The 17,794-nt window shown below is 29.6% G+C and overlaps 2 protein-coding genes across 2 annotated transcripts; one reads left to right on the top strand and one right to left on the bottom strand.

Moving 5' to 3' along the window:
* Positions 1-11,211: 11,211 nt before the first annotated feature.
* Positions 11,212-11,703, top strand: LOC136078400 (uncharacterized). The gene has a single exon (XM_065794171.1). The coding sequence runs from the start codon at positions 11,212-11,214 to the stop codon at positions 11,701-11,703; it is 492 nt and encodes a 163-aa protein (XP_065650243.1).
* A 2,800-nt stretch (positions 11,704-14,503) lies between these two features.
* LOC136077623 (uncharacterized) lies at positions 14,504-17,594 on the bottom strand. Its single transcript, XM_065791889.1, has 4 exons — positions 16,686-17,594; positions 16,490-16,559; positions 14,680-16,250; positions 14,504-14,600 (listed from the first exon to the last, which is right to left on the bottom strand). The coding sequence occupies exons 3-4, from the start codon at positions 15,730-15,732 to the stop codon at positions 14,586-14,588; spliced, it is 1,068 nt and encodes a 355-aa protein (XP_065647961.1). The 5' UTR covers positions 15,733-16,250; positions 16,490-16,559; positions 16,686-17,594; the 3' UTR covers positions 14,504-14,585.
* Between the last annotated feature and the right edge of the window lie 200 nt (positions 17,595-17,794).

Genomic DNA, 17,794 nt, shown 5'->3' with positions numbered 1-17,794 from the left:
TTAATGATTAATTATAATACTTATAACTAACTTTTTAACTTTTACACCTTTGAGTGTTTTCTTATCTAAATGTAAACAAATGTGAACACAAAAATGATACAAACATTTTATAATAGACATTTATAATAATATATATACAGCCACGTGACATTGAAATGGAAACATATTAAAAAAGCATATTTTTTTTATTCCTAATTTTTTTTTTTACATGTTCAATTTGATGACCTTTGTTATCATAGAGAAGTTTACAATGTTTAGACCTGAACATCAATGCTTAAGTTTTAAGTTCTTGAAGGATGTTCCTCCATATATCTTTTATATTATTGAATAAACCTTGTAACCCATAACATGATGGATCTTGGAAAATTTTCCAATAATAGGCCTCAGTGGTTTTTGATATTTATGTAAATATTTTTGATCACAATCAGTAAGGTAGAATAGTTTTTCATCAGTTGTAATGATTTTTGTCCAGCTTTTCTTAATAAATCCATAAAGATTTTTTGATCTTGTAAACCTTCTCTCGATTGCTCAAGTTGATAATGCATGTACACATCCTTTTGAAACTTTTTTAAAATTAAATATTTTATCAATGTAACATTTAATTGACTTTCTTGATATCTTAAACTTTCTAGATAACTGAGAAATAATTGGTGGTTTGTCATTTTATTAATAAGCTTTTCATCTGAAAAATTTGACATAAATTAAGCTTTAATGGTCGATGTCAACGTTTAGCTTTTTTGCCATTTAAAAAACGTTGTTATTACGACAACTTTGTTTTACTTTTATTTTTTGACTTTTTTTAATAAATTCTTTTTACAACTTTTATACAGAAACAAAAATTCTCGAGGGCGTAATTATATACAAAAATAGCTTATGACTTGACTAATAAACTACATCAATTAACTTTAATAATATTATGACAAGAATTTTATAAACGTAACAATAAAGTTTTATAACGATCAGCTATTATCACATCACCCCAAGAACTGAAGTTCTTAAGTAACATAGTCATTTAAATATGTCGGCTTGCTCCTTTCTCTGGTTGATCGTCTGATTACTGGTAATAAATTATCAACGATTTCTCTCCCGTCAGCTTCCTCCTCAGCATCAACAACTATTTCTTCAGTTCCTTCCTCTCGTGCAGCAAAAATGTCTAAATCTTCTAAATCACTTTCATCACTGTCAACAATTTTACTTGAAGTGTTTGAAGAATTTGAGGCAGGAGCTATTCTCACGTCTCGCACATGTCTTGGTACACCATCAATTTCAATATTTGTGTTTGTGAGTATGTCAGTTACAGTGCCAATTTTCCAAACTGAAGTGTACTTTGTATCAGCGGGGCGAACATAAACTTTTTCTCCAATTCTATAAGTTTTCATAACTTGTGGTGATCTTTCCTGAGTTTCAGTGAATTGATAGACGCCAAACGTACTTATTTTTTGAGAAGCAGGTGCAGATTCCTCGTTTGTTCCCACCGTTGGTGTTGCATTGTACCAAAATACCGCTACTAACAGACATATTTGTGCCCTCGCAGCTGTTCGTTTTACTGTGCGGTGGTTACGCTCCACAATCCCATTTCCTGATGGTCTATATGCACATCTATACTTCTTTTTCACACACCATTTTTCACATATATTTGAAAATTCACTAGATTTAAACACCGCTCCATTATCCATTACCAGTTCTTGCAGTGGGCCATGCTCCCTAAATACGGATTCCAATTGACTTACTATATTTTTGGTATCTTCGCGAGACAACTTTCTCCAAATTGCAAACTGACTTGGTCCACAGTCAATCATTGTTAAATATGGCGACCCTTTATAGTGAGTCACATCACAAGCAATTTGATACCATGTGTCTGTTACATCTAGCACTCCATTTTCCCATTTTATTGGCGCTGGATCAATTGAATTACATTTACAACATTTGCGAACACATTCTTCAACATCTTTTCTTAATACGTGCGGAAGTCTTCGTTGCACTGTAAACATTGTCCGATTAACGCCAAAATAATGCTTTGAGTGACAATTACGAATTTCTTTAGCAATACTTACTCCACATAGCTCTTTAGTACATCTTCGTGAAAGCTCATTTAACCAAGCCTTTGGAACTCTTGTCAACACGTCAGCTTTGGTTTTGGAGGACGGGACCTATTTTAACGTGATGTTTATATTATATTCTTTTATTTGGTCTTGCAATAGAGAAAGTCTTCTTTTAATAAGCATTTCTGATAATGCATTTGATCGAATCCTATGAATTTCAGTCAGCATACTTTTTAGCCATCCATGAACTGTTACTGAATCAGTGAATTCTGACAAATTCTTTATATCCCACTTAGCAGCTAGGTTAATCCCACGCACCACAGCATCTGATTCAGCAATAGCAATATGCATAGCATCATTTATACTTCGAAGCCAGGCTGCATCCTCAATTATTACGCCAATGATTCTATAGCAACCCTTATTGCCATGCTGCTAGCATCATACCACAATGTTGCTCCATTTTGAATCCCTATAGCATTCCATTTCCCTCTCACAGAATCACAAACTTCTAATCGGCGCAATATTTCGATTAACCATGACTGAGCTTGATCTCCGATTAGATCATCCCAAGTATTTCCTTGACTATGAAGTTTTATAAAACTGCAGGCAATTCTAAGCCACCCTCCAACAGGATAGTGACCTAATAAGTGTCCACATATTGAAAAAAGTTTCCGTCGTGTTACTTTTTCAGTTTTGACCTCTTGTGACTTTGGAATGATGTTTCCATGTTTCCAACAAAGCTCCTTTTTTTCATTTCTAAACAGTTGCAAACCCAACACTCGTGCAGAATCACATTGCACCGGCTCTTTTGTTACCAATCCATAACACGCTAAATGATTTACCACCTTTTCAACTGAGGTCTTTTCCAAATTAACAAATATGTCATCAATGTAGTGGTCAGTTGCTTCACTAATACCTGCATTAAGATTCAACACACTGTCTAAGACTGAAGACATTATTTTTGGGGCAGAATTTAACCCAAAACCAAGACGTGTAAGATAATATTTTTCTTCTTTGTAGACTTCCTTGACCATTAACAGGACAATCCCTTTTGTACTTTTTTCTTATTTGTTGCATGGTTTTAACCAGCCATTTTTTACCCATAAGTCCGTCTCGTCATTAAACTGATGAAACAACTGGAGTTTTACCGTGTACTGTGTGACAGAATTTCTCAGTTGTGGTTGACCTTGTTTCCATTTATATTTAGCAGTCCACTTTGTACCATCAAAATAACCATCAAAATCCTTGTCCTTTATACCAACAGCTTGTTTCTCTGCATGAATTGAAACAAAACAAAATTCAATTTTCCATTGTACAAATGCACTCCTCCATAGCGATTATGACATCCATACCAAAAATAGCATCAATACCGTGAAAAACACTTGTCAGAATCATTACTGATGTTTTGAGCTTTTTTCCTTCAATAATCAATGTTACTGTAGCTTCTCCCTCCGTTTTCACAAATTCTCCATTAACAGCCAACACCATTATTTCATTTCTTCTGATACGAACACCGGCTTTCTGAGCCATGTTATTTGAAATAATAGTTCAAGTACATCCGCTGTCAACCAGTGCTTTTCCAGCAAAGGAGTTCACTTGCACAGTGCATATTGGAAGCACAGTTAGTTGTTTAGGGAAACAGCTGGCGCTCGCAATTCCCCATTTGAGTTTCCCTGATGCAACGAACAAAATCTTGCAATGTGTCCAGATTCTCCACATCTAAAGCATTTTATTCCATCATTAACAATTTGTTTCTTCAAAAAACAGATTCAGGCAACATGTCCAGGCTTGCCACAGTTGTAGCAGTTAAAATCAGTAGCGGATGGTTTTTTAACATGTTAAAAAACTGCTCGTAAGCTTGAAAACCATCAACTGCAAATGCATCTAGTAGAGCTTTTTCAATGTCCGCAGCGGTGGTTTTTTGGCTCTACCCAAATTGCTCATATAATGCGAACGCACTGCCTTCAAGAAACAGCGGAATGATCAATGAAAGATTGCCCATATTTTGCAGCTCTCCCACCAGTTTGATCTTATTCAGCCACACTACAACATCTCCAGATCCATCAAATTTTAAAATCATTTTCGCCACAGATGCCATACTGCCGAAATAGCTTGTTATTACGACAACTTTGTTTTACTTTTATTTTTTGACTCTTTCTATTAAATTCTATTTACAACTTTTATACAGAAACAAAAATTTTCGAGGGCGTAATTATATACAAAAATAGCCAATGACTTGACTAATAAATTACATCAATTAACTTTAATAATATTATGACAAGAATTTTATAAACGTAACAAGAAAGTTTTATAACGATCAGCTATTATCACATTGATCACAATCCGTAAAGATTTTTTGATCTTGTAAACCTTCTCTTGATGGCTCAAGTTGATAATGCATGTACACATCCTTTTGAAACTTTTTTAAAATTAAATATTTTATCAATGTAACATTTAATTGACTTTCTTGATATCTTAAACTTTCTAGATAACTGAGAAATAATTGGTGGTTTGTCATTTTATTAATAAGCTTTTCATCTAAAAAATTTGACATAAATTTAGCTTTAATGGTCAATGTCAACGTTCAGCTTTTTTGCCATTTAAATCAACTTTTCTTTTAATTCTTGCCACATTTTTAACTCTATTAATGGTGGTTATTAAAACTTTCCAAAGTTTCTCTTCAGCACAAAATGAATATTCTTATAAATATTCTAATAAATAAGTCAATTTTTTTAATTTTTGTTAAAATCATTTATTTTATAAATACATGTTTCAACTTTACCATAGCCATCATCAGTTAAAATATATTAATATGGTTAAATCAAATTAGTAAAATTAAGTTGAATTAATAGAGACCTTGTAATAAAAAAATACAATAAAAATGCATTTAAATAATGTAACAAATTTTAGAAAGATATAAGAACCAGTAATGTTAAAAAAACTAGATTAAAATTGTCATTTTTACATGGTTCATTTGTTTATTAATAGTGGGTTTTCCCCACTCTTTGTATAGGTATTTGGTAAAAAAAAATCAAAAGCCTGTGGTATTAAAATCAAAGATATCATTAGAAGTAGTTCTTAATAACTAAAAAAATGACACCAAATTTTTTATTTTTTGATGTCATTTAAGAAAGTTATGAGTTTTTAAGCACAAAATTTTTTATAGGGAAAGTTGAATAATTTTTGGACTGCAATTTGTAGTTATCAACTTAAATTAATCATAACTTCCTTAAAAATGATCTAATTTACATAAATTTGGCATTAATTGAAAGCTGAAAAAAAAATAAGAAATATTTTGTAAGTAGTTGGGGTAAATACAAATGATTCGGGGCAGGGGGGTTGCCTCTGACACTGTCACCCACCCAAAAGTGGATGAGTTTTTTGTAATTAACAACATAAATTAATGAGATTCACAATTTATTTGTTGATAAATTAGTGATTAATAGAAAGTGAAAGAATCAACTGTCTCTGGGTAGCAAAGATTTATGGGTATATTTAGGGGTGTATATAGGTGGTAGGGGGGTTGGTTGGTGTGTGGTAGGTAGTAAAAGCATAAACGCAAACTGATATTTATATTCATTTATTTCATAAAAGTTAAAACTACAAAAACTTCAAAGCCGCATAATGTTTTTTAAAAGATATGTGGCTATGAAAAAACCTTTTTTTAAATATTAACCAATGCTTAGTTTTCAGGATAACATAAGGTCTCCATAGATTATATCAGCAGCAAATTCGTATTTTGAAATGTCATAATTCACTGCATTATTATCATAGGACTCATTATCTTTCCAGTATGCTACAACATAAATTTGCCATTTTTACCTTCATTTGCCATTTTACATTTTTACATTTTTACCATTTTACATTTTTACCATTACATTGGCATTTTACATTTTTAACATTTTTTACCTTCATTTTTTCAAGTTTACCAAAATAAAGAACTTCTTCTTGCATTTCTGAATTAAGCTATAAATGGAAAATGTTTCTACTAACTACTGTATCTAATAGCATATTGGAGAGGTCTGATAATTGCTTAGACTCTAGTTCTTGAAATTTTGTTGAAATATTTGACAAACTAAGGTTTTGAATTTGAAGAGCCATTGTTTTTCAGCTTATATCCTCTTTTTTTTTCATCTTTAACATGTTACGACCAATCATTTCAAGCTTTTTGTCATAAATATTTATTTTATTTAACTCTCTTTTTTCTGGCTTTGTTTATTGCCCAGTAGACAACTTTCATTTTTTCATCTTTATCTACTTGGTCAATGTAATCACTTACATTATTTTTTATTGCTCCTAATTTTGATGACAAAAAACATATAGTAGAGGTAGGAGCACAATGTTTAGCAGCACTGAACATAGCCATGACTTCTTCTGCATGAATATTATGAAGCCTAGCTGTCTGTGTCTCTTTTATAAGTTGTTCTGATAGCTCTAAATTAAAATATCTTTTATACTGTCTTTCTAAAACAGAAATAATAAATAAATGGTTGTATGCTGATAAACAACATACAACCATTTGTTCAACTTCTTTGTCTTTTGGGCACACGAAAGCTATTTCTTCAAAGATCTTATCATTTTAAATTATTTTTCAGAACAAATCTTTTGTGCTAAATAACAATATAGGATTGTCGTTAACATGATAAAGATTTTTTAAAACATCTTTAACCAATTTTATCCCTTTAATATGACTTAAACTTCCAATAGTAGACTGATAAAATAATGTCATCCATGGTCCTGTTAAAGTCTTTCCCAATAGCCCTTAGACGCACATTTCTTTTTAGCTGTTTTATTAATAAAGTCTATTCTTAAACTACTTTGTAGCCTTCCAGATGAAACTGTACTGGTACTTAAAAATTTAATAAATAAGTTGTAGTGCTGGATTAATATACCACATATATGAAACAAAAAATGCACTCTGTTCACTCTGTAACGAGTGAACAGAGTGCATTTTTGAAAATGAAAATGAAAAAGGAATGAGTCCTTTGGGAAGTTTCATCTCATCTAAAAAGATTTTAAAACCTTTAGGATCTCCTTTACCATCTTTGTATCGCATCTTATTCATTTGTAAAAGTATATTACCAGCGATATAATCTTTACCAAACAGCACTTCATTATGTGTTTCAATCATTTTTAATGCAGGCCTGCAAGAGCTGGATGTTGTTTCAACAGGGTGTAAGTGACAATTAAGTTCATTTAAAACTTTGAAGAATTTATTAGCTGAACAGTTGCATGATTAGCGGCAACACAGTCAGTCACAGTGTTTGTAATGTTTTGAATAATTTTTGAGCGGCTCTTTTGATAGTCACAATTATGGAAATCAGAATACAAAAAGGCAAGTTGATCTATTGAAGATACAACATGAGTTTGATAATCGTGTGCAGTACCACCTGACAACTGATCTATTGCTATAACATGACACTGTGTTTTGATTGTAAAATGAATGGAGTTTATATGTAATCCTTCTTGGGTTGTTGTATCAAACCCAAAAGTAAGATTGTACAAATCGCAACTTCAGCAGCATGAAGGTCACTGATTATACCTAATTCACGAACCATCTCTTTAACTGTGCTACAATGTGGGAAATTTTCTATATGTGCAATGCCTAAATGTTTAAAAATTTTTGGAAACAAAATTGAAATACATTTTGTTAGTACCTGGTTAACGATGGCATCATATATCATTAATTGTAGCTGCCATGTAAATGTTTTTTTATCTTTTTTGAATGGCAAATGTTCATTAGCAGAATCCTTTAACTTATCCAATTTGAATAGCAAGTTCATATTTTCATGTTCTAGACCCTTTTATCCGGTTATCTTTAACCAAATTGGTATAACTCCAGTCATTTCGTTTTTCTTTCTTTTTAAGCTTCATTATCTTTATATGTTTTTTTAAACATTTAATTTCTTTTAGTATCAAACTTTTTGATGAAACTTCAGATAATTTTTGCCTTAAAATTGAAATAGTTAAGTTTTTTCTTTTAAATGTTTGATTTAATCTTTTGATTACATAAAGATCTGCTTTAAATCTTGCTTTTAGGTTAGTTAGTTCATCTTTATGATTGGATATCATTTTTGCATTATATTTATACATAAAGAATAATCTCTTTTTCAACAATTGATTTTTAGAACTAATGTTACAATCCAGTTCTTTAATTGCTTTTTGATACAAAACAGAAGTAGAAGGTTTATGCTGTTTTATTTGAATAGGTGCTGAAAGTAAATTAGATGATTCACATTAACTACTTTTTGCCACTGTTGATGGTTCATTACTTTTAAAAACGATTTTGCATAACTCTTCAAGTTTTCTTTTGTTAGATGACTTAAGGTTGTACACTTTTTTGTATTTCTTGACCAAATTATGTATCTGGCTATGAGTTGGATAAAAATCAATATCTTTATAAATGCCTTTGGCAGTTTTTTAAGTCGACTTGGATTGTTGTATATACAATAACATATACAATAACAAAATATACAATAACAAAATATGTCTATTGTAGCATTTATTTTCATTATTATCTGGGGGAAATCTAAAATTATCTATTAAATACTGCTTTGTAAGCCCAGTTTTAGAAAATGTAACAGGAAAACTTTTTTTTGAATTCACATGAACAGCAGTGCTATAAAATGTATTAATTTTAAATAATATATATTCTTCTAAACCTATTCATCTAGTCGGCGTGACGTCGCACCGTTTAAAAAGTTTTTTTTTTTTAAAATTAACCACCTTTATTAGGGGGAAAACAAACTAAAAAATCCATAGCGGTTTGTTGAGTACTTTTTTTTAAAAATGCCAAAAAGTTGTTGTATTGTTGGTTGCACTAACAATATTAAAAAAAATCATGAACTTAAGTTTTATAGTCTTCCTCAAGATGAAGTACTTCGAAGAAAGTGGCTAAATGCGATAAATCGTGCTGCAGATAATAATGCATGTAGGAAGCAAAGTCTTCTAAGTCTTCTAATGTTTATGTTTGTTCGGCACATTTTATAATGGTGGGTTACTTTTACTTTGCATCTTAAATAAATTTTGATAAATACTTATACAAATATCAGTACTTTTTATACCACAATATTTACAATTGTTTAGGTAAAAGAGAACTTTTTGAAAAACATCCAGACTCAATTCCTTCAATCTTTGATACTGAAAAACTAAGTTCCCCACAAAGAAAAATTAACATTAGTAGAATTAATAGAGTCAATAGAAGAACAAATAGACAAAGTAAAAATTATTTTTATATATCAAATCATTTTTAGTAATACTCTCATTTGTTATTTTGAAATTCTGTTATAGTTTTGTTTTTGATAGTTTTTTTTTAAACAGATTTGGTTGTTCCTGCACGTAAGAAACTAAAACTTTTTGATGAATCTAACATAGAAGAAGTTGATTTTATAATTGAAAAAAAGAGCTTATGTAGTAAAGGTCATTAATATTTAATAATGAAGTAAATTAGTTAATTTTATTGATATTTTAAATGAATGACAATGTGTTGTACCTGTAATGTAAATGAATAAAAAATACTTTGAAAATATTTTATTCAATTTTTCAGAAATCAGTGATTCTGCATACACAGAAAGTTTTTTAGAACAATGTTCTAGCAAGAAAAACAAGGTATTGTTTTTAATTTTAAAGAAACAATGTTTTGATTTTAATTTTAACTTCATGTTTTATGTTTAAAAAAAACACGGTAAATAATAATGATTTTTTAAAAACATTATTTTTTTTATATAGAATTTTGTCCTTCTACATCAAATAAGGAACAATTAGAACAAAGTTCCAGCAAAAGTTTAAGTAGTTCTACATGTAACGAAAATCTTTTAAAACAATGCTCTAGCAAAAGTCTTACAGAAGGTATTGATTATTGTATTCAGATGTATATATTCTTTTATTTCCTTAAAATTTTGATTTTTCTTTCCCAGGTTTTAGTGTTTCTATACCTTAAAGAGTTATTATAAACAATGCTTTACTAATAGTTTTATAATAGATATGAGTAGAGCATACAATTACTATAAAATTAAAAATTAGCTAATTTTTGTATTTTGCATTGGTAATGTTTATTGTAAATTAATAAAAAATTATTCTCAAGAATTTATTTTCCAATGAATAACGAATTTTTTTTTTAAATCTAAAGGTTCTTAATCTTAAGTTGAAAATTTCAATCTTAAATTGAAAATTTTTTTTTCAAATAATTTTTTATTTATTTTATTTTGCACAATTTTAAAACTCATTTATAAACATTTTGTGTTAATATTTTTCAAAACTTATCACCCTAAATGCAAATAAAATACTTTTGAACATTGTTTTAGCAAAGGTTTTAAACAGGGATTGGTTATTATATTCAAATCTATATACATGTACTTACATATTTAAAAAAGTTTGATTTTTCTTTTTAGAATTTTGGTTTTCTACTCTTAATAAGAGTAATTTAGAACAATGCTCTAATGATATTTTTAGCAAGGTATTGATTTTTTTTCTTTTTAAATATATATGAATCTTTTGAGAAACACCTCATGTCAATTTTTGGCCAAAATTAATTTCGACATTAAATTGTTTGCGAAGGCTAGACACATCCAATATGCATAAAACAAATCATCTCCACTTAGTCACCCCTGTAAGAAACATACAAAAAAATTCAAAAAATATTAGATTATGGATCAGCTAGGTTTTTTTTGATTTCTGAAAAGTTTTTTTATTTTGGATATGAAGTGTTTCTCAAATGACCAATTCATATATTTTTTTTACTTTTTTCAGAAATTCCTTATAAATACAATGTTTTTTTTTTTTTTAGAATTTCCTATTCCTTTAAGTACTGAAGATTCCAATGAGAGTTACGGAAAAAGTATTTATCTTAGCTTCAATTATATCTTAGTCTTTATATAAAATGTTTGTAAAAAGTAAATACTAATACTTTTTTCTTCTATTTTTTAGAAACAAGTGTTCTTATTGACACCGATTGTCAGTTGAGGAAAAATTCCTCTGAGAGTCTTTTCAATTTGTATGCAGATATTGATGGCGTAAGTTCTGTAACTAGATCTGAGAGACAACAACTCTACTGTGAAATAAATAATCTTCGCCTAGAAAGGGATTTATTCATGTCAAAGTTAATGTCCCTAAAATTTAATAATTGAAATCTGGGAATAAATAAAATTCGATCACAACCTGATAGTGCACTATGGTTACAGGTCTTAGTCTACCAGTATTAGAAAAGCTGCTGTGTTTCCTGTGCAAAGGAACTGATGAAAATTTGCTTAAAATATTGGATTCGGCAGATCAAATAGTATTCTGCTTAGTAAAGTTGAGACACAACATTAACATTGATATGTTATCGTTTATGTTTGGTTTTAAAAAAACTACTGCATTAGATAATTTTTGGAAATGGATTGATATAATGTATGTTAAATTAAAGTATTTAATAAAAATGCAAGATAGGGATCATATTTATAACACAATTCCTCCAGTTTTCAAGAACAAATTTCCAAGATTAACGTCGATTATTGATTGTTTTGAGGTTTTTGTGGAATCGCCATCATCCCTTATGGCAAGAGCACCTTTTTTCAGCAAATATAAAAAACATTGCACAATAAAATGTCTTATATCATGTACACCTCTTGGAGCCATCAATTTTATTTCAAAGTGCTACGGAGGTAGAGCTTCAGATAATTAAATTTTACGAGAATCAGAATTTGCATCTAGCAAGTACCATATGCTAGGTGATCAAATTTTAGCAGGTAAAGGTTTTACATTGCAAGATGATTTTGCTGCTGGAAGCTGCACTTTGTTGATAAACCCAGCTTTTACGAAAGGTAAAGCTCAACTTTCTGCTTCAGATGTAGAAAAATCTCGTAATATATCACTATTATATTAGACTATTAAAAAATCGCTACACAATTCTTCAAGGTACTTTGCCACTGCGAACAATTAAAAACATGTATGACGAAGCTACGTCACTTACTCTTTCTAATTGTGACAAAATAGTAACCGTATGCGCTGCTCTGACAAACCTTGGGGAAAGTATCGTTTACGACAAAACTCACTTTTTATCTTAGTTATTTTTTAAACGGCTATTTTATATATTATATATTATATATTAAATATTATATATTATATATTAAACGGCTATTACTTGGCATAGATAATTTTTTACAAGTTTAATGGATTATTATTAGTAACAAAAAATATATATATTCTATAGTTTTTTCTTATATGCTATTTCAATATATATATATATATATATATATATATATATATATATATATATATATATATATAAGAAAATAAAAAATTTTAAGTTTTTCTGTGCATAACCAAAAAACAAGCAGGTCTTAACAGATGGAATGAAAATTTAATAAAACATTAATAAGTGATAGTCAAACCGCGTACATACTTGCCATCTTGAACACCGTTTGCTGTACACACCAGTACGCTCTTGGGTAACCCCTATCCCCATACATGCTTACACATTTTATGAGTGGCTCCTAGGTAGTTCCAGCATTGCAGGTAATTTTCTTTGGTTTTCTCTTAAAGATTACAAGGAACTATTGTAAGTAGGTTATAATTTTAAAAATGGGAGGTTTTTAATTGAGAATAATTCTCTACCGTGTCAAAAACGTACACGTTTAAAGGAAAAAATGCAGGATGTCTGTCGGTTTAGAGAAAAGTAAGGGAATTCAGATTCCCGTTAAAAAATCAGAAAAATTGGGTAAAATTTCTAGAAAATCTTCTGTACTAAACTGAAGCTACCTTTTAGTTATATATAAAGTTAGATTAAAATATTCAGTTCGCTTTGTTACGCGGTAAACTCCAAAGGTGTTACTCGGTAACTCATATTTAATATATAACATATATCTATAAACGATAACTACGAACTTGATATCGGTTGAGAATATAATATTAATACAACATTTACATATAATAACAATAATAATACAATATGATTGTTCCTCAAACACCACTATATAACTTCCATCTATTTCTATCTCAATCTCTATTTCCTTCCTAACAACTTCTGACTCTCTACTCTATAACTATCTATCTACATCCCTTTTATATATTTGTTGGACGCTAGACGCGTCCCAGTTCGTAAACAAGTTTGTTTTGTAAACATTATTTCTTGGCGTTTATGCCAACGTTATATGCTTCATTAAACTCAAGCGTTCCGCTTGGTTGGTTTTCTTCACAACCTTCGTAACAGTTTTACGACCTCACTACTCTTTGAAAATGCATTAAGCCCTCCATACTAGAGAGCTGCATGGGGACAGGACTTTGTTCCATCCCCACCCATCCCCGCAGAAATCAAAACCATCCCCACCCATCCCCACAAGCATTTTCTTCCATCCCCACCCATCCCCGCAAACATTTATTGGCCCTTCCCATGAAATAGCATAAAATATTTATTAAAATATAGTTAAGAGTTTAATTAATAGAGTTTAATAGCTTATAAAAAAATTTCTCAAAATATAGTCAAAAGAATTTGTTTTATTTAAAAATACACAGAAAAGAAATAAAATGAAACAGATTTTCAAGATTTTCTGTCACTCAACAACTTATAAACATAGTAAAACTATACACTTTTGAAATTTCTTGGGCTAGTACCACCTTGATAATATATATAATAATTAATAACAATATCCAATCAATTTATTTAATAAAAGTCAACATGGCTGAAATACTCAATATGGCTGAAGATCAATCAATCACTATGACAAAAAAGCACTTAACAATTTGAATTACTTTTACTGTTATGTTATAATGAGATTAGACAAACAAATTTTTTGTGAAAATAAATAAAAATTTGATCCTTCATTTTAACTAATATTTTGAAAAATACATTCCATACCCGCGGGGTTCCCGCAATTTCACAACCCATCCCCATGGGAATCCCGCAGAAACTGAACCCATCCCCGCGGGATTCCCGTGAAACCCAACCCCATGGAGCTCTCTACTCCATACCCTCTTATTTATTTTATTTTCTTCCCCGTTTATTATTATTTTCAAAAAATGATAATAAAAAAAAAAAAAAGAGAGAGAGGGGTTACGATTTTTTAACTCTTAGTGTAATCAGGCCTTAAAAGTAATAAAAATTATCAAGACACTGATATAAAAAACAACAACCTTTTAGTGTACTGTTTAAAAAAACAAAACCATAAAACAAGGAATTGAGAGTTCATTTAAAAAACCACCCTCCCGCTCTTGTTTGTTAGATCTTGAGTAAAAATCCTTATTACCCTTTTAATAAGCACCAGTAAGTATCGGACGTGTACCCTACAACCTAGCTTAATCCAAGGTTGTTATGACTTTTATAGTCAATGCCTTCATCAAAGAATATCCTCTTTTTGACAGACAAGGGTTTTTTATATCAAAGGCAACAACTTAATTGTCTATTAGTATTTTATTTATGACTGCATCAGTTTAAAGCGTATGCCTTAATATGCTTTTAAAAAAATGTGGCTATGAAAATAGCCACATTTATTTTTTAATTCACGAAGATGATACATATTCTTTTAAGTGACCAAGCCAATATTTTTTTGATTTCTTAACTGTACACCATTATTGTATAAAAGGCTAAAAAGAAATTCCATAATGTAATACATAGTTTAAAAAACTAATAATTCTATTTAAAAATTAAAAATACATAAATTACTTTTTTTGTGTTTAGGATCTTTTTTTTGTATTTGCAGTCACTGCAATACCATACAGTAGATTTAGGTGGTGATTTCAAAGATAAACATTTAAGATGAAACCATTTATCGCATGAATCACAACCAACCATTGTATCATCACTTTGAAAACTTTTAGATTTACAAATACAAAAAAGTATATCTTTATTTATAGGATTATTTGATGTAGAGGGGAGTAATTTTCTTTCTGATTCTATTTCTCTTGTCCACACCATAAAGTTACAGTAACTGACTCCAGTAACTCTTATTTCAAGTTGAACCTGGAAAAAATATTGGTGTTTTTTTTTTAAAAAGTAGTTTCCATTCATGTTTACACCAACACAAAAAGCATCTTTAATTATGACCTCTTTTAATGACTTGTCTTTTAAACTAAAAGGACATTTAATTTCTAAAGCTCCATGTCCACAACAAGTACAATAAACAGCACCATCAGGAGATGCTGCACACCATGGTTTTTCAAAGTCAATACAAAGTCCTATTCTTTCAACTCTCAAATTTTGATGAATAAAAATATCTGACAGTGGTTTTGAATTACTTATTGCATTTGAGTCAGAATGAATCTGTTTATATAAAGTCAATGCATTTATTTCATTTACTCTTCCCCAATTTATTGCAGGATTTTTAATCTGTATATTTTTCTCTGCACAAATATTTAAAATTAATGAAACAGGTGGCATTTCAATTCTAGCATGAAAAACTTGATGCAAAGTGGAGCCAGTTATTCGACCAACTCTTACTCTAAACCAAGAATCACATAGCACTTGATTTCGTGTTGCTTTTTCAACATAAACTATAACGCCAGAAGTCAAACTTATTTGTTTTTTTTTCTCATCAAAATAAGATATCAGTTGCTCATTATCAAATGATTTATAATTTTCATTAAAAAATTGTCTTATAGATGTTGGTAATTTTGGTATGAAAACAGATTCCATTTGAATAAATTCCTTATCAAAATCTTTAAACAAATGAAGCAGCAGTTTTGGGCTGCACAGATTGTATTTCTGATAAAAAATCATTTTTTTCTTGAGGTGTTGGAGAAATAGGCATTTTTCTCATTCTCTTTTTAGAAAGCTTTTCTTTTGCAGCATCAGTGTATAAGTTGATTTGAGAAACTGGGGAGCCAACAATATTTTTTGTAAAATTTTGGTTCCATTGACAAGGCAAGTCAGTTGGTGTGCTCGATGTCATTCCAATACGAACAGCGGCTTCAATTTTATATAGCATTGCAGCAATAAATAAAAACTATAAAACTATAATTGAATTTTTGAATTTTATTTTTACTAATTTTATATAAAAGAGACATACCCAGCCATACAGTCACAGTGAGCACTTAAAACATTACCAAGAGAGTCAAGAGCAACCCAAGGTTTATGGTTAGGAGATGTGGTCCTATATGAAGGTCGAACCTCACATTTCAAGATAATTATATCCTGAGATACTTTCAAATGAACAATAGTTTGGACCCAGTCATCTTGAAAGAATTTCCAAGCCTCTAATGTCTTATAGTTTTCCATTGCTTCTGGAGAATAGATACCTAAAAAACAATAACATTGATAAAAATGTATATGCATTTTGTATATACATTATTTTTTTCCCATAATATATAATATAAAGCATATTATAATATATATCCATGTAAATACATCCATAATGTATTTTACAAAGCAAAGAAAACAAACAGTTTTTGAAATGTTAGCAATTAATGTTACTAACATTACTGAAATACTGAAATAATAAAAATTTTAAAATATAAATTAGATAAGAATCCCTTACGTGGAGTTTTAATCAGATAGTGATAAAGTTTGTGATAGCTCAAAGAAGACCACTGACTTGGATCTTCACTCTAAGAATATGCTGTAAACTTGTATGGACATTTACTTATTCGTAAAATAACCAAAATTATATTTAAACAGCAATTAATGCATTATTTTATTTAAACAGAGAGTATGTAAAAATAAAGTAAAACCACCTAAAATATTTATTTTTCGTTGATATCTTTCCGCTGCTTCTTTTGATAAAGTTTCAAAGTAATTGTAGGACATAGTGCTTTTTAAAAATTAGTTCGCGTATAAAAGAATCGTTTGTTTTCCCCCAATTCAATATGGTTAGTTTTGGTGTTGCAATATAGTCACGTGAGTCCGACCGGATGGATACAGAGTTAAAAAAGTCCAATTAAAAACTAGTTCAATTGTCATGTGACACCAGAATCAAAAAATTTCACGGCATATTTACTGCGTTAATTTTTTTCAGAAAAAGTGAATCTACTACCAAAATTGCCAACGATTTTAGCATATATTCCAATATATAAAATTTCCTAAAATTTTCAGAACTAAAAGAAAAATACTTTTCTTGTTGACGTTTTAGAAATTGTCGAGAACAAACTCTTACTTCGATGATAAATTTGTGTTCCTTTTTGATCAACTTTTTCAGCTTGTCTTAAATGTTATTTATTTGTAAATACTTAAATGTATTTTATACTGAAATTATTAATTGAAATATGAAGATTATAAAAAACAACTATACTTATTCTTAAACCATCAACAAGTTTAGTTATATGATTAAGGCAGAGGATAGTTATATGATTAAGGCAGAGGATTGTTATATGATTAAGGCAGAGGATAGTTATATGATTAAGGCAGAGGACCTTGGCGCTTCATGAAAAATTCGGAAACACTATTTTAAGCAAATTTCGGCTTAAAAAAGTTTTTTTTGTTTTGTTCTGTTCATTACTTAACATGATTTAAAATACAAACGTTTAAGATACCAATATAAAAAAAAAAAATTACACTTGAAAAAGTTAAGGATAAATACAAAGAACGCGGACAAGTGTAAAATTGAACTTCACCAATATAACGTAAAATTAAATTTCACGCATTCCTACTATGTACTGTTCTTTGAGTTTTAATATAAATTTGTTGAAGGCCGAATCCAAAATTTAAAAATTAGCATGATTAAAACTATTTAAAAAGCTTTCATTTGAATACATATGTTTATAAATGTGTGAGTTTTTATCCCTTTTTTGGTGCTCGATTATTCGTGTTTTTAAATGGCGAGTCGTTTCGCCAATATTTACAGCCT

The sequence above is a fragment of the Hydra vulgaris genome, chromosome 03 (assembly GCF_038396675.1).
Source record: "Hydra vulgaris chromosome 03, alternate assembly HydraT2T_AEP".
Lineage (NCBI taxonomy): Eukaryota > Metazoa > Cnidaria > Hydrozoa > Anthoathecata > Hydridae > Hydra > Hydra vulgaris.
The sequence above is the reverse complement of the archived record's forward strand: the minus strand, read 5'-3'. Positions and strand labels throughout refer to the sequence as shown.

Coding starts and splice junctions, on each gene's coding strand:
- LOC136078400 (XM_065794171.1), top strand. CDS start 11,212: ATGGTTACAGGTCTTAGTCTACCAGTATTAGAAAAGCTGCTGTGTTTC.
- LOC136077623 (XM_065791889.1), bottom strand. CDS start 15,732: ATGATTTTTTATCAGAAATACAATCTGTGCAGCCCAAAACTGCTGCTT.